The sequence below is a fragment of the Dermacentor albipictus genome, chromosome 3 (assembly GCF_038994185.2).
Source record: "Dermacentor albipictus isolate Rhodes 1998 colony chromosome 3, USDA_Dalb.pri_finalv2, whole genome shotgun sequence".
Classification (NCBI taxonomy): domain Eukaryota; kingdom Metazoa; phylum Arthropoda; class Arachnida; order Ixodida; family Ixodidae; genus Dermacentor; species Dermacentor albipictus.
Window position 1 is genome coordinate 155776547 of NC_091823.1, and position 24129 is coordinate 155800675.

The 24129-nt window shown below is 45.0% G+C and overlaps 2 protein-coding genes across 4 annotated transcripts in view; one reads left to right on the top strand and one right to left on the bottom strand.

Annotated features, from left to right (window-relative positions):
- The window catches only part of LOC135920594 (acetylcholinesterase-like), a 230232-nt gene extending 213484 nt beyond the window's left edge, over positions 1–16748 (top strand). Inside the window, exon 9 of the mRNA XM_065454913.2 lies at positions 15176–16748. Coding sequence (XP_065310985.1) covers positions 15176–15371 — 196 coding nt within the window. The 3' untranslated portion in view covers positions 15372–16748. The remainder of the gene's footprint in view (positions 1–15175) is intronic.
- LOC135920597 (uncharacterized) overlaps positions 1–24129 on the bottom strand; it is a 214307-nt gene that overhangs the window by 77515 nt on the left and 112663 nt on the right. The window lies entirely within an intron of this gene.

Below are 24129 nucleotides of genomic sequence, written 5' to 3' on the forward strand. Positions count from 1 at the left end.
TTGAGCGATCGGTGAAGGAGACGCGGGCGGTACACATACCAATGACGGGGGCTGTTCCGCCATCGGCGACACGGACAACAGGTGTCGTGGCGGGCGTGATAATTTTCCTGAGCCGGTTACGAAGGTCAGCGCTCATGACGGACAAATGCGCCCCAGTGTCTATGAGAGCAGACACAGAAACACCGTCGACTTGCACGTCAAGAAGGTTCAGATGAGTGGGCAAAGTCAGTAGAGGATTTGGCGGCGTAGGGGGCAATGCAGCGTCACCTCGAGGCGCTGCATCGTCTAGTTTTCCGGCTGGGAGCGGCGGCCGAAGGGAGTCGGCGAATAGGAGCGACGGGGCTGGGGAGAGCGAGATTGTCGTCGTTGGGGCGAAGGCGAACGAGAATAGGGGCGGGTCGTTGCAGGAGAATCAGTGGCGGCATTATCGGAGCGTGCGGCATAGGGACGAGAAGGGCCACCTGAGGAGCGAGAGTAGGCAGTATAGGGAGACCGGATCGGGGAACTCCAGCGACTACGACAGTGCCGAGAAATGTGTCCGATGCGATGGCAGTGGAAACAAATAGGCCTGTCGTCAGCAGTGCGCCATTCAGATGGGTTGCGGAAACGTGGTGGGTAAGAAGATGCGGGACGGGGCGAAATCGAAGAAGCCGGGGGGCATCAGGGCGATGGGCCGAGCAGATGGTGTGAAGACCCATGTTTTCAAACTCCTGGCGGACAACAGCCTGGATCAGTGAGACCGTGACTGCAGATGCGGTGGTGGGACTGGAGTCGAAGGCAGCCGGATAGGCGGCCTCGATCTCACGCCGGACGATCCTGGTAACATCGGCAGTGTTGTTGGGACGAGGATCGTCGGCACAGGAAGATGTCGCTGGGGTGTTGGGCAGACGGGCAAACTGCTGGTCAATACGGCGGCTTTTGGCGAGTTCCAGGCGGCGGCACTCTTTTATAACAGCATCCACCGTGGCTACGTTGTTGCAAACGAGCAAGTTGAAGGCGTCATCGGCAATGCCTTTGAGGATGTGGGAAACCTTGTCTGACTCAGTCATGTGGGTGTCAACTTTGCGGCACAGAGCCAAGACGTCCTGAATGTACGTGACGTAGGCTCCGTTGACGTCTGCACACGACCGGAAAGCGCCTTCTGCGTGGCAAGTTGGTGACCGTAGGGGTTGCCGAACAAGTCGCGAAGCTTTTGCTTAAGCGAATCCCAACTGGTCAGCTCATCTTCGTGCGTCCGATACCAAACTCGAGGAGTGCCACCGAGGTAAAAGACGACGTTGGCGAGCATGATAGTTGGGTCCCACCGGTTATTGCGGCTGACGTGTTCGTAAAGGCTGCTCCAGTCCTCGACGTCTTCCCCATCTTTTGCCGAGAATACGCCAGGATCACGGGGAGTGGAGAGGGTGATGTAGGTCGTCGAAGTGGCAGCAGGTGTCGGAGCCGGTGGAGTCGGGTTGGCGTCGCCGGGAGCCATGAAAGTAGGCTCGACGTACCGTCCACTGCGAAGCTCCGTGACGAGGTACAGGGAACGTCCACCTCCACCAAATATGTTACGTAGAAAGACGCAGACGACAAGCTATGTACAAATATATTTACAAGGAAAATACGCTGCGCTTGGCCAAGAGGCAACAGCCCGCGCTAGCTTCTAAATCGTCGTCGTCGTCTTCACACTGCTGGCCTTTCGTGATCGCACATATTGTGCCGTAGCAATATCAAAGAAGAATAAATTTGAGTGTACTTCAGCATTCTTTATTACATACAATCTGAACAGGCATTTGAATACACTTTTAAATTGACAATCAGCCTTACTAACTATATCAATAGCGATGGGATCCATTAGTAAGAAGTTCGTTCCTGGTGTATGCGCAAACACTGTGGGGGTGCCCCTATAAATAAATAGTGACAAACACAATGTCGAGAACATTGTAGCATTAGCTTTTGAACTACTTGAACATTACACTAGATTTATTGAATGCCTGTCCTTTTACTACCGTTAATAATGCTCCAAACGTCACTGCGCGTTGAACGCAGTAACAAAGGAAGAGTTTTATCTAAGGATACCTTCTTCGCTTTTGAAAGCGTACTACAGCATTCACGGTAAATTTTTGATACTAATACCAGTGATCTGTTTTTGCTAGCTGGTATTATTGAATGTCGAAATGTCCGCTTCTTTTTGTTGTTCATGCGCTTTAACTTGTTAGTAATCCATGGAGAGCGAGGACTCGATGAAACATTTAGGTACAAAACTATCAATGTGAAACAACAGCTTTTTATAAAAAATCAACCAGTTGTCGTTAACCGATCGCTGCTCAAAGCCGGCACAAAAAAGGAAGACCGACCAACAAAGGCCTGCTATTCCCTATTCATTGCCGCAATGTCTGCTTTACTGTTATTGTTCGATGACTGTGTTTATTTGTTTTAGTTTTTTTTGTTTGAAACCCGTTCCCGTAGAGTGAATTGTAGAGTGGTCGCTAATTCGCAGTGAACGAGTTAAACAGGAGGCTAGGTTTGGTGCATATGTAAGTATTAGGTCTGGAATGTAAGTGGCAGTGGAAGTTATGCCAGTCGGAAAGTGAACGAGCTGAGTCAAGTTCAAATGCTGCCAAAGAGTAAAAAATCCTTTGCTTTCCGTTGAGTGGAGTTTCAAAAACGGAGCCTCCATTGCTCGTTATGTCTTGAAAATTGAAGTCGTCGTGTATGAAGAGGGGCAGTTTTGGGTATCTGATGAACAGCTGACAGAGAACATAGTGCAGTTCATTACAGAAGGCCAGTAATGCAGCTGGTGGCCTATAGCAGACACAGAAAATTATTTCGAGAGCAACAATGTGCCTACGTAAACATACAAGCAGAATATAGAGTACGATTTGAATTACATGAGGAGCAAGAGTATCGGCTACCGCCAGCAGAACACCACCACCAGAGCGGTAATCACGATCACATCGCTAAAATTGGTAGCAAGCTTCGCTGTTCAGTATTTCTTCATTTTTAACTTTTGCAGAAAGCCAAGTCTCTGTCAGACCAACCGTATCAGCAGAGCAGGAATCATTAACGGAAGACGATTCTTGTTTATTTAGGATACTGCGTCCATTGGAAAAACAATAGATGCGTTTCTTGCACATAATCTAAGCAGACATAGCTATGATGCACTAGGAGTGCCAGCACGTGCGGATGCAATGACCGTGGTATCTTGTGTATTTGTTGATCGCGGTAAAACGGTTTTTCCTACGCTGTAAGTTGCTGTGCAGTAAGCGTGCGTAATTTTTTCATGATCAATTAATTAATGCGAATCGAGCATAGCTGGCTGATTATTTTTTTTAATTCTGTTAATTTCTTCTCCGGCCTCTGCGTAGCTCTGCAAAATCTTCGCTGGCTGATACACCAGACACCTTGACCTCATGCTTCTGCGCCCAGATTGTACTTCTGTTTTTAGAGACGAAACTTGATGTTAATTGCTCTAGTCTTTATTGGTGTAAGCCCCTAACCTGTGTGATCGAGGAACTTCTGGGTCAGGGATTTGTAATTTAAGGTGACGAGACATCCTGAACAGGGCCTTCTGACTAAATCGACATCTGAGTCAGGCAGTCCATTACTCCAAAGAATAATAGTGTCGCAGCACTGCACGACTGATGCAGAGAAAAAAGTAGAGTGTGCGCGCGTGATCTCGGGGTACTATGCGCCGGCGGGGCCTGGCCTGTAGCTTCCCTCGTGGACCTCGTTTCACCCTGCAAATAACCATCATTCGTAACATCTTTAGTGGACGTGCGGGGCAAATCTTGGACGATCCTGCACGACCAAGCTCTATCAACTGTGCGACGGAGTAGACACTTGACCGGTTTACGGCCACAAGCAACGGATATGGCTGATTCCGGAGAAGGTAATGACGACCCCACCTGCGGGGAACCATGCAGCAATCACGCAGGTCAGGCTGGCTACTGGACACTACTGCGAGAGCCACCCACCTTTTCGGGGAAGGCGAACGAAGTCGTTGACGACTCGCTTAAACACTACAACACAGTGAGACACCACAAGCACTAGAGCACTACGAAGCTGCTCGATAACGTGGTTTTTTTTTCTCACTGGCACCGCGCTCCTCTGGGTTGAAACCCAGGAGAACGTCCTGACCAAGCAGGGATAGTTTTCTCGAAGAATTCACTAAGTGCTTTGGGGACCCGATCTCTAAGAAAAAGAAGGCTGAGCACGCGATTTCCTCACGAACTCAATTACCTGGCGAAACATGTACAACGTACATAGAGGCTGTTTTGAAATTGTGCGTACTTGTCAGCGTTACTATGACAGACGAAGACAAACTAGGACATCTGCTTAACGGAATAGCTGAAGATGGTTATAATTTTCTCATAACGAAGGAAGATCTTAGTAGTCCGTCTGATCTGAAGAAACACTGCCGGGCGTTTGAAGCACTGAAAATGAGAAGGATTTGGCGAATGTTCGGACGCTTGGGCAGTGTTACTACTATTGCGAGTGTGTCCGTCCCAACCACGACGACATCTCCTCAGTGAGTCGGCAAATCGTTAAAGAAGAGCTTGAATGCCTAAAAATTCTTGACGATGCTCATATGTGACATCAGTGTGCATCAGTGTGCCTTCACTCCGCGTCGTATTTCTCTTCTGTTGATTTACGGTAAGGATATTGGTAAATTCCCATGCACCGCTCAGAGAAGGAGAAGGCAGCCTTCGTGACACCTGACGGTCTCTTTGAATTCAACGTTATGCCCTTTGGCTTACGCCAAAGGGCATAACGACTGACTGACTGACTGACTGACTGACTGAATGACTGACTGACTGACTGACTGACTGACTGACTGACTGACTGACTGACTGACTGACTGACTGACTGACTGACTGACTGACTGACTGACTGACTGACTGACTGACTGACTGACTGACTGACTGACTGACTGACTGACTGACTGACTGACTGACTGACTGACTGACTGACTGACTGACTGACTGACTGACTGACTGACTGACTGACTGACTGACTGACTGACTGACTGACTGACTGACTGACTGACTGACTGACTGACTGACTGACTGACTGACTGACTGACTGACTGACTGACTGACTGACTGACTGACTGACTGACTGACTGACTGACTGACTGACTGACTGACTGACTGACTGACTGACTGACTGACTGACTGACTGACTGACTGACTGACTGACTGACTGACTGACTGACTGACTGACTGACTGACTGACTGACTGACTGACTGACTGACTGACTGACTGACTGACTGACTGACTGACTGACTGACTGACTGACTGACTGACTGACTGACTGACTGACTGACTGACTGACTGACTGACTGACTGACTGACTGACTGACTGACTGACTGACTGACTGACTGACTGACTGACTGACTGACTGACTGACTGACTGACTGACTGACTGACTGACTGACTGACTGACTGACTGACTGACTGACTGACTGACTGACTGACTGACTGACTGACTGACTGACTGACTGACTGACTGACTGACTGACTGACTGACTGACTGACTGACTGACTGACTGACTGACTGACTGACTGACTGACTGACTGACTGACTGACTGACTGACTGACTGACTGACTGACTGACTGACTGACTGACTGACTGACTGACTGACTGACTGACTGACTGACTGACTGACTGACTGACTGACTGACTGACTGACTGACTGACTGACTGACTGACTGACTGACTGACTGACTGACTGACTGACTGACTGACTGACTGACTGACTGACTGACTGACTGACTGACTGACTGACTGACTGACTGACTGACTGACTGACTGACTGACTGACTGACTGACTGACTGACTGACTGACTGACTGACTGACTGACTGACTGACTGACTGACTGACTGACTGACTGACTGACTGACTGACTGACTGACTGACTGACTGACTGACTGACTGACTGACTGACTGACTGACTGACTGACTGACTGACTGACTGACTGACTGACTGACTGACTGACTGACTGACTGACTGACTGACTGACTGACTGACTGACTGACTGACTGACTGACTGACTGACTGACTGACTGACTGACTGACTGACTGACTGACTGACTGACTGACTGACTGACTGACTGACTGACTGACTGACTGACTGACTGACTGACTGACTGACTGACTGACTGACTGACTGACTGACTGACTGACTGACTGACTGACTGACTGACTGACTGACTGACTGACTGACTGACTGACTGACTGACTGACTGACTGACTGACTGACTGACTGACTGACTGACTGACTGACTGACTGACTGACTGACTGACTGACTGACTGACTGACTGACTGACTGACTGACTGACTGACTGACTGACTGACTGACTGACTGACTGACTGACTGACTGACTGACTGACTGACTGACTGACTGACTGACTGACTGACTGACTGACTGACTGACTGACTGACTGACTGACTGACTGACTGACTGACTGACTGACTGACTGACTGACTGACTGACTGACTGACTGACTGACTGACTGACTGACTGACTGACTGACTGACTGACTGACTGACTGACTGACTGACTGACTGACTGACTGACTGACTGACTGACTGACTGACTGACTGACTGACTGACTGACTGACTGACTGACTGACTGACTGACTGACTGACTGACTGACTGACTGACTGACTGACTGACTGACTGACTGACTGACTGACTGACTGACTGACTGACTGACTGACTGACTGACTGACTGACTGACTGACTGACTGACTGACTGACTGACTGACTGACTGACTGACTGACTGACTGACTGACTGACTGACTGACTGACTGACTGACTGACTGACTGACTGACTGACTGACTGACTGACTGACTGACTGACTGACTGACTGACTGACTGACTGACTGACTGACTGACTGACTGACTGACTGACTGACTGACTGACTGACTGACTGACTGACTGACTGACTGACTGACTGACTGACTGACTGACTGACTGACTGACTGACTGACTGACTGACTGACTGACTGACTGACTGACTGACTGACTGACTGACTGACTGACTGACTGACTGACTGACTGACTGACTGACTGACTGACTGACTGACTGACTGACTGACTGACTGACTGACTGACTGACTGACTGACTGACTGACTGACTGACTGACTGACTGACTGACTGACTGACTGACTGACTGACTGACTGACTGACTGACTGACTGACTGACTGACTGACTGACTGACTGACTGACTGACTGACTGACTGACTGACTGACTGACTGACTGACTGACTGACTGACTGACTGACTGACTGACTGACTGACTGACTGACTGACTGACTGACTGACTGACTGACTGACTGACTGACTGACTGACTGACTGACTGACTGACTGACTGACTGACTGACTGACTGACTGACTGACTGACTGACTGACTGACTGACTGACTGACTGACTGACTGACTGACTGACTGACTGACTGACTGACTGACTGACTGACTGACTGACTGACTGACTGACTGACTGACTGACTGACTGACTGACTGACTGACTGACTGACTGACTGACTGACTGACTGACTGACTGACTGACTGACTGACTGACTGACTGACTGACTGACTGACTGACTGACTGACTGACTGACTGACTGACTGACTGACTGACTGACTGACTGACTGACTGACTGACTGACTGACTGACTGACTGACTGACTGACTGACTGACTGACTGACTGACTGACTGACTGACTGACTGACTGACTGACTGACTGACTGACTGACTGACTGACTGACTGACTGACTGACTGACTGACTGACTGACTGACTGACTGACTGACTGACTGACTGACTGACTGACTGACTGACTGACTGACTGACTGACTGACTGACTGACTGACTGACTGACTGACTGACTGACTGACTGACTGACTGACTGACTGACTGACTGACTGACTGACTGACTGACTGACTGACTGACTGACTGACTGACTGACTGACTGACTGCGAGTCGGCGTTTCAACAGCTGAACTTTTTGTTGACTTCTCGACCGGTTCTGCGGCATTGATTCGGAGGCTTCAATTGAGCTGCATACTGACGCCAGTGGTGTGGGTGTTGGCGATGTGCTTGTTCAGCTCTGCGGTGGCTGTGAGCATGTCATTGCCTACGCTGGTCGGACACTTACAAAAGCGGAGGCAAACTACACCGTTACTGAACTCGAGTGTCTAGCAGTCGTCTTCACCATTCAGAAGTTCTGTCCATATCTACATGGCCGCACATTCACGATAATGACTGACCATCATTCACTCTGTTGGCCCGTTGGGCTGCGTGACCCGTCTGGCCGATTGGCCCGCTGGGCTTTGCGCCTTCAAGAGTACAGCTTTTCCGCTGACTACAAGAGCGGACGCTATCACACGGATGCTGATTGCCTATCCCGTCTCCCTTCGCCGCACACTAAAGCTGAGGTGATGACTTCGATGACTACCTAGCTTATTTATTTATTTATTTATTTATTTATTTATTTATTTATTTATTTATTTATTTATTTATTTATTTATTTATTTATTTATTTATACATACTGCAGCCCGTTAAGGCTATGGCAGGAGTGTGTGTACATGCGAGGAAGACTGATTATGATATGCAGAAAACATAAAATAGAAATATCAAAAATTTGAAGGAACTATACATCAGCAATAGCATTTAAACTTTGAGAAATGGGTAACAAACGAACTTGGGCAGGTAACAAATTCCACTTTTCAATCATGCAGGGGAAAAAACTGTATTTGAAAGTGTTAATGGGTGGATGGAGTGGTCTGATATTGGAGGCATCATAAGCTCTAGTTGAAGTCGGGCAAGCAGGCATTAAAAGGGAGGAATCTGATAGGCGAAAAAGAGAGTTCTTATAAGAATGGACAATCTTCAGAGATTCTATGTGCCGCCGTCTAGAAAGAAACTGGAGGTTTAATTCCTCAAGAGCAACTGACGGTGAGAAGTCTCGGTCGAAGCCGTGGTAAACAAAACAAATAGCCTTCCTCTGGACCGACTCAATACAATTAATTTCACATTGTTTATATGAGTTCCAAACGGAGGAAGCATATTCTAAAATTGGGCGAATCAGTGTTTTGAATTCTGCTAATTTAGGGTCTCTCGGAGCAGGAGACAACGTCCGGCGGATTTAACCAAGTTTTTTTAACGCTTTACTACAAATGTAATCTATGTGTTTAAACCAAGACAGGGTGGGTGTGAAAATGACGCCTAAATGTTTGTATTGAAAAACTCGTGTTAGTGGTAAGCCGTTGCATACATAATCAGAATATACGGGCATGCGTCTGTTAATAAAAGGCATTATAACAGTTTTATAAAAATTTATGCTCGCTTTCCAAGTAGCACACCCGTCACAAAACGAAACAAAGGCATCTTTAAGGCGATGATGATCAGCGAGTGAGTCAACTTGGCTGTACATAACACAATCATCTGCATAGAGGCGTATTTTTGAAGTAACATGGTCTGGAAGGTCGTTAATAAACAATAAGAGTAGTAGAGGGCCAAGTACGGATCCCTTTGGGACTCCTGAGGTGACGTCAACTACAGAAGAATCCGCATAATCTTGCATACGAATTAGAAATGTAAAGAAAGGAAACTGGGAATACAAGACACTAACTGAGGGTTATTTAGAATAATATGGAGTTTAAAAAGCAATTTAGAGTGTAGTACTGTGTCAAAGACTTTGCTAAAGTCAATGGAAATGGTGTCAATCTGATTAGGTAAGTGGATGTAATGGGAAAGGTCATGAGTGAACTCCCTAAGTTGTGCTACAGTACTGAACCGTGCCTGAAGCCATGCTGAAAGCTGTTCAATAGGTTATTATTTTCAAGGAACGGTATTTTGCGCTGATAGATTATGTGTTATAGTATTTCACATGAGGTTGCAGTCAAAGAAATAGGCCTATAGTTAGATAAAAGCTGCCTGTCACCAGATTTATATAAAGGTAGTACTTTAGCTCTTTTCCAGGAAGAAAGCACACCGCCACTATTAAGGAACTTCTGACATATAAAGGACAGATGTTTAGATGTCCATAGAGAGAATCGTCCTAAAAAAGGAATTCGGAATTCTATCAGGGCCGGCTGGCTTTTAGTATCTAAGTTTAGTATAAGATTCAAAACACTTTCTAGGCTAATCTTAATATCATCAATTGCATATGAATTGTTCGTTGCAAATGTTGAACGACTGGAATCATCCGAGGCGAATACTGACTGAAAATATGTATTAAACGCTTCTGAAATCTCTAATGGATCTTTAATAACACTGTTGTTGATTTTAAAAGGTGTGGAAGAAGAAGAGCCAGGAGATATGAAAGACCAGAATTTACGGGGGTTAGACTTGAGCAGTTTGGGCAACTGAACATGACAGCACAAATTTTTGGCCAAGGTAGTTTTTTTTCTGGAGTTTATTTTTTACCTGAGCGTACAAAACGCATGCCTCAGGATTGTTCGAGCGTTTAGTGCGGAGACTACCAGCACGTCGCAATAAGGGCAGCAGTTCTCGGTTCATCCAGGGAAGATTATTGTCTTTTTTCTTAGTTTTCAAAGGAATGAATCGATATATACATGATTTTACAATGCTTTCAAAACATACCACGAGCGCATGAATGTCACTAGATAGTCCAATTGCCAAAAAGGCGTCGAAATTATTGGACAGTTCATCTATGATACGCGCATCATCAGCTCTGGAAAAGTCTCGAAACGTGGACAGCTTAAAACTTTGGTTATGGATCGGCCGGTTTACAGATAGAAAACCAGCGTTGTGATCCGAGATACCATCAATTATTTGGTACTTGTAACCCGACTTTGCAAAAACAGTGCTGATAAAAATCAAATCCAGTACTGCGTCACCGCGGGTGGGACTGTGAACGACCTGCTTAAAGCCAAGAGATAACGAGAATTCAACAAATTTCCTGTTTAATGCATTACCATGCTAAAAAAATAAGAGAGACGTCCAGTCGATTCCGGTAGCATTAAAATCACCCAGTAAGACGAAATTGAGGAAGCTAAATTCTTTGTAGTAAAAGTGGGTCCAGGTTGTCAAGACTTTCCCACTAACTATAAGGGGACCATAGAAAACGCAAATGTTTGAAAATTGTTTACCGTAGTAAAGTCTACAGCAGACTCAATGTATGTCTAGTTCATCTCGGATCTCGGAGTCGGATTCATCTCTTCCGACTTTCCAGACCTGTGTACCTTCCAGAGCGAGCAACGTTGCGACCCTACCTTTAAATCCTTGAGGGCAGCTGCGCGTGAGCCAGCAGGAACAACGCCGTTTACTTTTCATAATGGCTTGCTGTACAAAAACAATTACTCGGCTGATGGTCCTTCATTGCTTCTACTCGTGCCCGAAATCCTCCGCCCTGCTCTTCTGCGTTCCATGCATGACGATATCACGTCCGGGCACCTTGACTTTGCACGCACAGTACACCGACTTCGACATAGATTTTTCTGGCCCAAGCTATGAAAAACAATGAAACAGCATGTCGCCTGCTGTACTGTTTGCCAGCGCCACAAGCAAAAGACGAAAGCTCCAGCAGGCTATTTTACACCAGTTAGGACACCGACGTTGTCTTTCGGGAAGTCGGCATTGACTTGCTTGGCCCGCTCCCAAAGACGTCAGCTGGCTACCGCTGGAATATAGTATGCGTAGATTACCTTACTCGCTACACGGAAACGGCGGCACTTCCATCTGCCACTGCAGCAGATGCCTCTTCATTTGAGTGCATCACGTCATACTCCGTCACGGCGGAGTATGACGTCACGGCGGTCACTGCTGACAACCCGGGGAGGGTTGTCAGCAGTGACCGCGGACGGCAATTCACCGCCGACGTCGTTGAAGAACTTTTACGCCTCTGTGGTTCTGCATATAGTCATTGCACTCCTTACCACCCGCAAATCAATGGCCTCACGGAGCGGACAAATAGGACCCTTACCAACATGTTATCAATGTATGTCGCCGCTGAACTCAAGAATTGGGACGCCGTCTTACCTTTTGTAACGTACGCGTACAATAGTGCCAAGCACGAAGTTACTGGATATGTGGCGTAGTTTTTGCCGCACGCAGGTGCTCCCCAGAGCTTTCTGGACACTATTCTACCTTTATAGTGCCAAGAAGATCCTTCCATCACCCAAACTCTGTCTCGGGCTGAGGAAGCACGTCGACTGACACATCGTAGGACGTTGTACTCACGAGGAAACAGCAAGATTCGCTATGATGCGCGGCATATCCCCGCAAGCTTTACTCCCGGTGGTTATGTTTGGTTGTGGACACCTGTCCGCAAAAAGGGATTGTACGGGAAGTTTCTCACCGCTTACCCCGGACCATTCGTTATACTCAGCCGCTTCAGTGATGTGAACTATGTCCTCGCCAAAGTGACGGCAAGTAATCGGCGTCCACGTTCGACGCAAGTTGATCACGTGGCCCGAGTCAAGCAGTGCCATCACAGGTCCCATTAAATCGCTCAGCGAGCTTCGTCTGCCCCGGGAAAAAGTGTTGCAGCACTGCGCGACTGAGGCAGAGAAAGAAGAAGTAGAGTGTGCGCGCGTGATCTCGGGGTACTCTGCGCCGGCTGGGCCTGGCCTTTATCTTCAATCTCGGACCTCATTTCAGCGTGTAAATAAACATCATTCGTAACAATAGGTTATCTCGTCTCGACCTGTCTTCAAGATCGTCCAGTAAGGAACTGAATGCCTGGCCTTATATTCTGACAGCTTCGGTGATTGGACATGGTGCGTTAATGCGAACTGCACAACCTTCGAATTATTCGACTAAACATTCAACGGTGGATAATGTTACTGTTAAGTTAGCGACTGTTTGTATTAACTGTTTCTATTGTACTGTTTTGTCTTTAGGTCGTCAATAACTTCGATGAATTCAACGTGGTGGTGGTCAACGTTTTCACAAAGTTTTGCTATAGTATCAAATATTTCTTTGTTAGTAGTACCAGGGTTTAGTTCAATGTCCTTGCAACATAGTAAGAGCTTTGTAACAAATACGCATTCGCATAAGAATTCAGAGAGCACATTTCGCATGGTAGGAGCAGCAGGCAGACGTTGCTTGTCCACTTCGAATAGAGAAAGGGAGGATTAATAACCTGCACACAAAGCAAGATGGAGTTTTTGAGCGATTTCGTGGACACCGCCCCACGGTGCCGCCTGAAGGGGCACATGAATACCAAAGTCCTTATATCCTTCCGCGTCGTTACAGTCGCCATCGGTGTTGTCAACCACCTGACGGTGGAAGCGATGCCACCGTTACAGCAAGGCTGATGACATGAGGACGAATTATTCAAGATCAAGGAAGACCGGCCCTGCTACTAATGCTGCTCCATGCCGTGCTATCTTTGCCTAACTCAATAATTAATCAGCATAATTATTATCATGTCATCTACCTGTGTGTGTCCAAACTTATTCGCACTTTGATTTTCGTATGCCTATTTTTGCTCTTTGTGTTTTCTTTTCTCGATAATCGCAAACTTTGAGCTCCATTGTACAGTAAGGTATTTATTCCTGTACTTTTTTTGATGCTACGTTTACGTAAAAAACAATTTCTCTTTAGTGTTCCGGTGTTCTTTAGCCTGCCACGGTAGCTTAGCGGCTATTGTGTTGAGCTGCTGAGCATGAGGTCCCGGCATCAAATGCCACTACTGATGGGGCCGCATACTCATGGGGGCGAAATCACAGCACGCTCGTGCGCGGCGCATGGGAGGCACGTTAAAAATCCCCCGGTGGTCAAAATTAAACCGGAGCCCCACACTACGGTGTGTCTCATAAACAAATCGTGGTTTTTTACACGAAACACCCCGGAATTCAATTCAATTCACTTCAATTAGCGTTTTTTTTTGCTGTTTTCTGTTACAAAACATATTCACGTATGTTTGGAGTTACACGTTCTCTTAAACATGTCTTAAAGCACAAATTTTACTAATACCGGATGTCCAAGCTAACTTGGAGCAAATTTTTATGGAAGAACCTAGAAGTGTAGAAAAAAGCACCAAAGGCATATTAGCGGTAGTCGTGCCTACATAGGACCAGTATTTTCATCACAAGATAATAATAATTGGTTCTTTTTATGTGGTCAGTCTTTAAATTGCTGCTTGAGTCTGTAACATGTCAAAATTATAGAGTGCCTCAAATAAACTCCCATACAATAATGTTTTGTTTTCGTGCGAAAATTAGCCTCCTAGTTTCTGCCAAGAAAAATAAAAACCCACGAAATACGAGGAATACCACTTTCTGGGGTGGGGCGCTTGCGCGAGTACTGTGCTGCTGCACTCACGCATGCAATTGGCGTACAGGCACAGCATCGAACTTAAGCTTTATTTCGCACGGCAATTCCAAATAATGTTTAATTTGAAATGCAGTTATTTTCACCCATTACTACTCAGCACAAGATGTCTGCCTTTTGGAGATAGCGAGATCAACTTTACCTACAAAAGGATGCGTGTTGAAGCAGTCAGCACGGGTGCCATAACAATGTCGCTTTGGGATTCAGGCTGGCACTGCCATGGTTACTGCTCTGGCAGTTGGCTCGCAGCGTTGCCTCCACGAACGCATATTTCTTCTGCTGTGGGTGTCTCCTGGTGCGCTTGATGCACAATTCCTTAGTTACTGCCGGCGCGTATCTCATTTTTGTGACATTGGTTTTAATTAACTAAGTCAACGGCTGAAGCTGTATTGAAATCAGGCGTTCATTGGAGAGCCTAAAAAAGCGTTGCAAACACCGAGGTCACTTAGGGTGAAATCGTGCTAATGAGTTAGCACGATTGCGATTGGCGATACGGCTTTGTCTTGCGGTACCTTATTATTATTACAAAATGTCGAAATAATTATGTCAATATCGTTATGTCAAGAGTATTCGGTTAAATTTAATATGTTCAAACCGTATAATGTCAGAAATGCTGCCTAGAATGTCTATCAGGAAATAGCTCAGGGTTCGTCAAAAAATTCGGCTTGTATTTTTATGATAACATGCTCACTATATCTTAAGCACAATCATTACGGCTTTCATGGCAGAATCGACTGCACAGAGGCAAGCTTCTGTTTAGAGTACTACATAGAGGGGAGTAGAGATAGCAGGTTTTTTGTGTTTTAGACGGTCCGATCCACCTGCATGGTTTGTGTTTGCAACTTTTTCCTGGACCAACATTTCGCAGGCAATTACCAGAAATTGACAAGGAGATCTACGACAACTATGCCCTCACGCTCTCTGACGTCACCTACCGCAACTCAACGATTGAAGCTACTGGGAGACTGGACCTGCGAAAGACCTACTGCGACTTCCTCAAGCCGCACTATATGTATATCAGGACAGACTCGCCCGATGCACCAATGGACAACTATGTTCTCTGACAGTTTTCTAATACTGCTTTGAGCACGAGTACAATTTCATCTATCCTACCAATACTCTCCACCAGTAAGAGATATTGCTCTATCTTAATTGTCTCGTAAGAGTTCGTAGGTGATGTTGCAAACATGTACGAACTGCTACTGACAACGTTGCCTACGACGAAACATCAATGGTACACATTGCTTTCTAATATATGTGACAGAATATTAGCTTCTTCTACTGCGCAGAACAAACGCTGCAAAAGAAGTACGGTACTTCGCTGTGTTTTACAAACGCGGTGTGTTACCGATTCCGTACATGTTGACGCTATAGTGCACTGTTTCTGACGCGCATGCTGTAGTGTCGACTGATGAAGTTTCATATGTAGTGTTTGAATCAACACTTCGTATTTTGTTTAATTAATCTGATGTTGCTTGAAATATGGCTAAACATGATATTTTTTTCTAGTTCTAATGCCTACTTATGACATTTTGATGGTACAAACGTGTGGAAGCACTCATTGATAAAATTTGACATGTTATGTTGAGAATATGCTCGTCAAGATATAAAATTTTTTTCCTTAGCCCTTTAAAGCGATCATTGAGTTCTTCGCGATAAAAATACTTTTTGTGGTGCAACGAACGTTATAGCAAGCTCATATTTGCAATTTCTTTGGTCCGTTTCCTTAGCCAAACTTGCTTAATCTGTTCGAATAAGTGTTACATTTAATTGCTCTGAGCTCTGACGAACTGTGATTCTGCCTGCCCTTGAGGGCGGTACTATGAATCGTGGACGGAGCTGAAGAACTGTTTAGTGAGATAGCTGTACTGCTGCTTGCAACTGCCCTGCTCATTCAAATGTTGGACATAAAATTAGGCAGAATCCATCTAACGGTGACTATCGACGGTAAATTGTTTAGCACGTAACCAATGTAACGATATTGCCAACCATCTGAACGAGTTACGTATGAGGCATGTACTGCAGCGGGACTTCCGCGCGCTGCCAATAGAATTCTCGGCGCCAACCAGCAGTGCCACCACGCACCTTTCGTATGGCCTCCGAAATGCGTGTCAGGCCAGTGCCTTCGAACGCTCACAAGCACATGATGCGGAAAGCGGGCTCCTGTCTCGCGCTTCTTTTCGAACAGGGTGCATAATACTATAGTGGCGATGCACAGGAGTGCGCGTGTGGTTTCCATGATGAGAGGCATGGTGCGCTAATGCGTGCGAACGCTGCAAATTGTTCCATTGTTTACTGCACACCCAGTGTCACATATTCGGTGACTCAAGCAGGCAAGAGGCTCATAGTGAACCAAATTGGCTGCTGGTCGAACGCTGGCAGGGAAGGTTCTCTCATGTGTGTGTATGTGTGTGTTCACATTAATAAAATTTTCGAGCAAAATAAAATCCGCATATTAAACTGTGTTCAATGCAGCCGATGTTTTCTGGCTCATTCCCAGAGTTCATTGGTTTGCTGTGGGGTGTACAAAAAGTCTTCCCTTCCCCACATCATCTTCGTCTAAATTAGCACTTAAGGACAACGCTTGCTCCTTTACGAGCAATTGTTACGGAACGCGAACGTCTGTCAGGCATCTATTACCGCATGGATTCTTTTTTATATTTATGCAAAGGCATTGCTGTTTTATTTCCTACGCACTTGCAGATTGTTAGGTATGAGAACTTCATGGGCTAAAAAAGATAATTTCGCAAGCGGAATGAATAACACCTCATGGCTTCTCTCGGCACATTTTCGGCTATACATATTTTCAAGAGAATTGAAAAATGCGGGAAACGTGACTGTGGCCGCGGTCTCTCAGCACTAATCGTCCGCTGCTGCTACTGACGAGTTTTGACCGGTCATGGCTTCTCTCGTGTGGCACGAGCAGGCAGGAGCCCATCCAGCAGCAGCCTAGCCGAAGCAATAGTGATAAAAGGAAAAAAACGGTTTTTATGGCTATGGAATGCGAGATATATGAAACGGGCGAACCGCTGAATACAAAATAGACGACCTTTGGAGAGATCTGTGTTATGGAATTCTTGCTACAGTTGTGCTATCGGGGAGATGTTGTTTACCACATTTTGATGCATCATGCCCTCGGACACTAGAGAGGGACAAGCGCCATCAATAGCAGCAGGTCGGACAACGGTCATCTGTAAAAAAGTTCGGCAAGTTGACACTCAGACGTGCTGCGGCGTGACTGATTCGTACCTTTGGCTCTGAGGCAGTGTAGGTACAACTTTCCCAGGACTGCCGTACTGGCACAAGTGGCCACATTGCCTAACATAATTGAAGGTGACAGAGAAATGGAATAGGACATCTGTACCAAAGAACTGCTGGATGCAGCTGTTCAAGTGGTGCGCGAGAGCGTAAAACAGCTGGTTTGAACTTCATATACGGAATCTCATGCAGGGGCGGGACGAAGACGTCACAGGCATCGGAAGTAGCATATTGCGGACCTTCTTCAAGAAGTAACTCGCTCTTTAGAATTTATGAAACGATGGGATTGAGTCCAAACTTGTTCTTAGCTCGCTGAACCATAAATCCTCAAGCTATCACAGTGGTAGCACTGACAACACTCCCGGGCGGCCCTTTGTAGCCTTCGGCAGCAGCTTTCGCCAGCGTAGTTGCATCTAGAGACGCCTGCGGATCCACGACATTTTATGCGCTGGTGGGTCACGTGTAACTAACTGTGAGCAAGGCGGGAAGGTTATAATGCTCACGACATTGTTATATAGCCATGAATACCCCCCCCCCCTCCAATGACCGAGCATATGACGTAACTTCTTCAACCAAGCTGTCCCCAATAGATTATGATAGACTGAGGGAAAAGACAAAAAGAAACGCGAAAAACTATGCCTCACTTCATATATCACCTCGAGGCACCCTAGCACTTGGTTTGGTGTTCTACGGACGCTCACCTCAGGCCTCATGTTACAAGTATCGCGCGGCTTACTTTTTCTTAGCTTTATATTGGGATTTCTGTCTTATAATACGGTTGGTGTCGTTGTGAGTTCTGAATGTCTCACTTCTCACAACGAGCGGTCTTTCCTCTGGACAGCTTCCCTTCCAAATAACGATATCTCTATAGAGGCTTTCTTACGTAGGGGCCCTCACAGCGTTCCAGTTGACCTAGTGCCGACCAATGGGGAATTCATCCGCGGGAGGAATCCAAGGCCAATTTAACGAGAGCCACGGAAAGCTACCCAAGTCTTCTAGAGCATAACCGATGCCCGAGAATTTGGCAGAGGGTGCATTCTATGCTGCTCGCCAGACCGGACCTGTGTCTCCTTCCTTCTAAAGTGTGGAATTTCCACGAATCACCTGGTGGGTCCTTTTAATCCTCCTCATCTAGCTTGCATTAAGGGGCTAGTTCGCGGTGTCGACGTGGGTCTATGTGTTTCTTAGGTGCTGCAGATGCTTTTTATGGCAGGTGGCATATCCGTCTACCGATGCTCGCAAGCTTCTGAGAAATAGAGTCACCACAGAGCCGGTCATTGTCCTTTTTGCAGGCACAACTAGGCCATCATAGATCAAGGGATGGCTTTAATATGCAGGGATGAAGCACTATCTGCAATGTATTTAGTGTTGGCTGTTTATCCACAGCATTAAGGAATGTAGATCGTATCTCCAGCGCCGCATTTGCGGAGGAAGCGGGTAGGCAAAAACTAGTCCCTCTACAAGCAAGCAATGCCGTTTGTTGGAAGGTTCCCACCCTGTGGACTATTCGAAATCTTCTGCTAGAAACCAAGTGGTTCAATTTCTACAAGATAGAGAATGGAAACCATATTCACGTCGTGAGGCACGGGCTATTGTATTAGAGAAGTCATGTGGGTACGCTGAAGCTACTGCACGCTACTCAAAAGCTATTACTGCACCTTTTGGTGATGTTGTAGCTGTTTCTGTGTTTGAGCTGTGGCGAAAGTCCTTGACAGTCTCTTTTGCAACCTTGCGGACACCATCGGGAAAGTTTTCACTGCTCGATGTCACAACTTTTTCAGGCTCTTGCGCGAGCAAGTGCTGTTGCTAGGATTACAGGTTCTCGTGACAATACAGACAAAGACCTCTTGGCACAGACGTCAACACGCAGTCATTAAGACACTGAACTTTCCGCATCTGATGTCGGACGTGAGGGTGATAACAGTTGCGAGTCTAGTTTTAGAAAACGATAAGTATATGCACTTGAATGCTCGAACGTGTGAACATCATGCTTCTCCGTGCTCCCCTAGAACTACTGCCATTTATAAACCAAAGGCTGAAAACAGTCAAAATTACAACCTATCAAATGATCAATCAATCAATCAATCAATCAATCAATCAATCAATCAATCAATCAATCAAATAATCAATCAAACATTTTATTTTCTTTCAAAGCATGACTACAACAAGTAAAATATGCAGAAGAGGGTTCCCAGGGTCACAAGACCATACCGGGACCCTCTGTGCATGATTATTGAATAGAAATTACGAAATTACCAGAGAAACATAGACAGACATGATTTCCTAAAAACCCGCCGTGGTTGCTCTGTGGCTATGGTGTTAGGCTGCTGAGCACGAGGTCGCGGGACTGAATCCCGGCCTCGGCGGCCGCATTTACATGGGGCGACATGCAAAAACACCCGTGTACTTAGATTTAGGTGCACGTTAAAGAACCCCAGGTGGTCAAAATTTCCGGAGTCCCCCACTACGGCGTGCCTCATAATCAGAAAGTAGTTTCGGCACGTAAAACCCCATAATTATATTATTATTACTATTTCCTGAAAGAAGCATTCTGCAGAAGGCAATTTATACTGCCGTTGTATCGTGAACGTAGGCACCAAAAAGCGCTGCCGTGGAAGTGTGGTTCCATTTCTGCGGCAGCCACTGATTTGTCATAACTTTGTGAAAAACTTTCTCCTGATTTGAGTATTTTGCAAGAAACTCAGTGTTCTACAGAAAAAAAATTGCATTTAAAGAATTGTCGTTGTTTTCGTCTGTATCGTCCTTCTCGTAGAGGGGGTTAGGCATTTTTGATCTCATCTAAAATTTGTCGTAGGGCTTAAGATCATTCACCAGTCTTCCTCTGCAGAAAGTTAGATTCTAGAATTGAACATAATACCGCCTGGATGCACCCCATTTTCGATACTCTATGCTTACTTTCTTACAACAGTTATAAATACAGGTTATTTTCATGCCGTGAATGCAACATGCAGAAGAGATATATTCATTGCTGGATATTTTAATTCTCACCATGTTTTATGGGACAATTGGTCCGATTTCTGTGGTGAACGATTGTTAGATTGAGCTTCGTCAAATGACCTTAATTGTTGAAATTCGAAAACCCCAACTTATGTATCAAGAAAAACGCGTTTGGTGCTAGACCTAACTATTCCAGTTCTGGTTGTGTTATTTTGTCCTCGTCTGCTATAAGCCCGGCCACAAACAGGTACTATTTTCCAATAATGTTTGAAATAGCATGCCGAGTTATTATTTACCAACAATTAATATGATTAAAATGATGTTCGAATTGTCTCCCCATAATTTGCTTGCACTCATAAGTTTGTCAATTAAGAATACACGGATTCATCCAGATTGGAAAGTTTGCAAAGTAATTCCACTACTTGAGAAGCAGGGCAACGGATATGCAATTTCTCTGACTTCAAATCTTGTAAATTTAGTCGAGAGAGTATTGTGTGGTCATATCGAAAAATGGTGGGCGACAAGCAAGTAAGTGACTCTCAAATAAGATTCAGGCCTGGATGCTGAATTTGGTGTGCTTATGTTGACTTGGAGGGTCGAGGTCAACTCGCTCACTGCAACCACCAGTGCGCGGCCTTAGTGGTATTGGATGTTGCGAAGGCCTATGACAGTGTGGAGCACACCATCTTGATCAACGGACTTCAAAGTGTGAATCTCCCACAGCATATTATTTCATGGTTTGATAATATCCTAAGCGGGTGCACATTTTATTGATATCAAAACCATGTTTCTTCTCAATGTTACAAGCAGACAAGGAGTGTTCCTCAAGGCTCAGTACTCTCCCTCGTTTTTTTTATTATTTTACTAAGCCATATTCTGACACCCTATGATGTTCACGTATGTGTATACGTTGGTGTCGAATTTTTTTTCAGTGTCAAATCTTAAAGATAGCCTTCATAAGGCATTGAAGTCGTATTTTAATAAGATAGAAATGTGGCTTAAAGGAATGCAAATTTCACTAAATGTCAAGAAAAGTGCAATCATTGTTTTCCCCTTAAGTTTTTCTACCCGGATAACACTCACGTACGATCAAGAGATAACACATGGGCAATCATCAAAACATCTGGGAATGACATACAGAAAAGCTTAATTGGCGGACACATAAAATAAATCGCATCTGAAGGAGCACATGCTGCTCGTTTATTACAAACAGTCTGCAGCAGTCCTTTTGTAATGCACAGAGAGATTCTGCTGGCGATTTTTCGTACGTACATCCACCCATTTTTATCCTTCGGTTGCGTATTTGTTTCTCGAAGTACTGCTTATAAATTATGTTCTCTCGTTTTTTTTTGGAACGGGAATCATTACGTCTATGTCTTGGCCTTCCGAAATTTGTAGCGAATAATACTCTTTATCATGAACTCATCTTCCTTCTCTTCAAACTCGATTTCGGATACTGACAGTCAAAATATTACTGAATATCTATGCATCTCCCCAGAAACATTTGGGTTGATTCGAGAGAAGATTTCGTCCTCTGCGAATGAGTGTTCTCGACTGCATCGTGCCTTGTAAATATTGTGCAGGAGCTGTTAGAACAATTACACGTATCAATCCGTTATATTCTTTTTCCCAAATTTATCCACTGCTACAGTAAGCGTTCAATTTGATACATTTTCTAATAACGTTAAGCTTTCGCCTATTAGATACGTATAAGGTTTATTAGATGAATCGCTTGAGAAGGTCCCTAAATATGCAGCAAATGCCACGGATACTTATGTCAGTGAGGGGAAAGCATGAGTGGGCATCTTTGGCCATCATTAAATTGATCTTTCTCTCTACGACTGCCCGACTTTGCAACAATATTTCAGTCAGAGTTATTGGTTATCATTCCAGCTATATGAAGACTATATTGAATAATATATTCTTAACTATATTGATAACAACTTTAATATTGGCTAGCCCCGTTTCCTCTCTAATGTACAGCCATGCCTTCGTGTCTCAATATTACGCCGATCAATTCCGTTTTCGCTTGGTTTTTCATACTCAAGCTTTTTTTTTAATCTGCAAGTTTTAGCCGCATATGGTAGTACCGGTACGTTGCAATTAATTGACGCAATTATTTTCAAGGATGGCGGTACGTTGCCGCCAACGATTGGGCTAATTGTGCCGTATGCGCTTGAAGAAATATTTACTCTTCCGCATATTTAATTGTGATTATCAGAGTCCCCTGTGAGTACTTGGCCCAGATAAACGTATGTTTTCGTAGTCTGACTGCGAATCAGGAGTGCTCCATTTCTAGCCAGGCCATTTAACATTAACTTCATCATATCATACTTCAACCAACCCTACTCTCACGCAGTTATGGCTTAGTTCCCCATACATATTTTGCAAGTCGTCTTTCGCCATCACATGCGGTTTCGGTGTGCTTTCGTTGGCGTCTCTTGGCTACGTGCGCCATTTCGTCTTTCCGACTCACCTGACCTTCAAATTCATCGAGTGCGTTGGAACGTCCTGATTTTAAATTGCTTGTTTGTAAAGCACCTGGTTTCGTGGAATTGGGATGCAAAGAAATCATAGCTGCGCACCCGTTGTGATGCCGTCATTGTGGCATTCTCGCCATTGCACGGTCAACTTCCCGTCTGGGTCATGCGGCCCTCGCTGCATCACCGTAGTCATGTCTATTCTCGTCATTCACTCACCAGTATGCCGCCGTCGTATTCGTTAAGCTGTCATACCGTCTCCTAATACGTGGTGATTATTTACGCTACCATCATCAAACACGACTATCAGTATATATATATATATATATATATATATATATATATATATATATATATATATATATATATATATATATATATATATATATATATATATATATATATATACATATTGTATATATTGACTATCAATGTATACGCTTTGAAAATATTGTTAATGTGTCTATTTGATTTCACAATGAAAATCATCTTTTCTGGTTTCTTATACAGCTGTATGCCTGCTTTCACATTGCACGGGGCTTCTCAGAGTTGCATAGACATCTACTTTGAGTCCTGCGCCCACAGTTACGATGCTGTCACTGCTGCGAGCGGTAGTTAGCATGAATGGCAACTTCCGATTATATATATATATATATATATATATATATATATATATATATATATATATATATATATATATATATATATGCGCCACCTTACATGTGACCGCCAGTGCGGAGAAATGAGAGCTACCATTATACAAATTTTTCTGAAGCGTTACAACCAACTCTTCTCCGCTTTCATCATTTAAGTATATTCATCATGTAAAACACCAAAGTTGTTCATGCGACTAGAAACTCTCAGAGACCTTAAATGGCGGCTACGACGGCTCTCTGTAACGCTAGGTCGCTTCTGAACTTTAACTTCGCTGGAAATTAGACAAAATTTATATAACGTATGCGGGCCAAAATTTTCATTTGGGTACGTCAGTTAAAGATAAAATGAAAAAAAGGACTAAATTATTGTTTAGAGGTGTTATATGAGAAGCAAGTCAAACAAAAGTTCCTCCACATATCCGAAAAGATCACGAAAGGCACTCGTGTAATTTTTAACGGAAGGACACTCT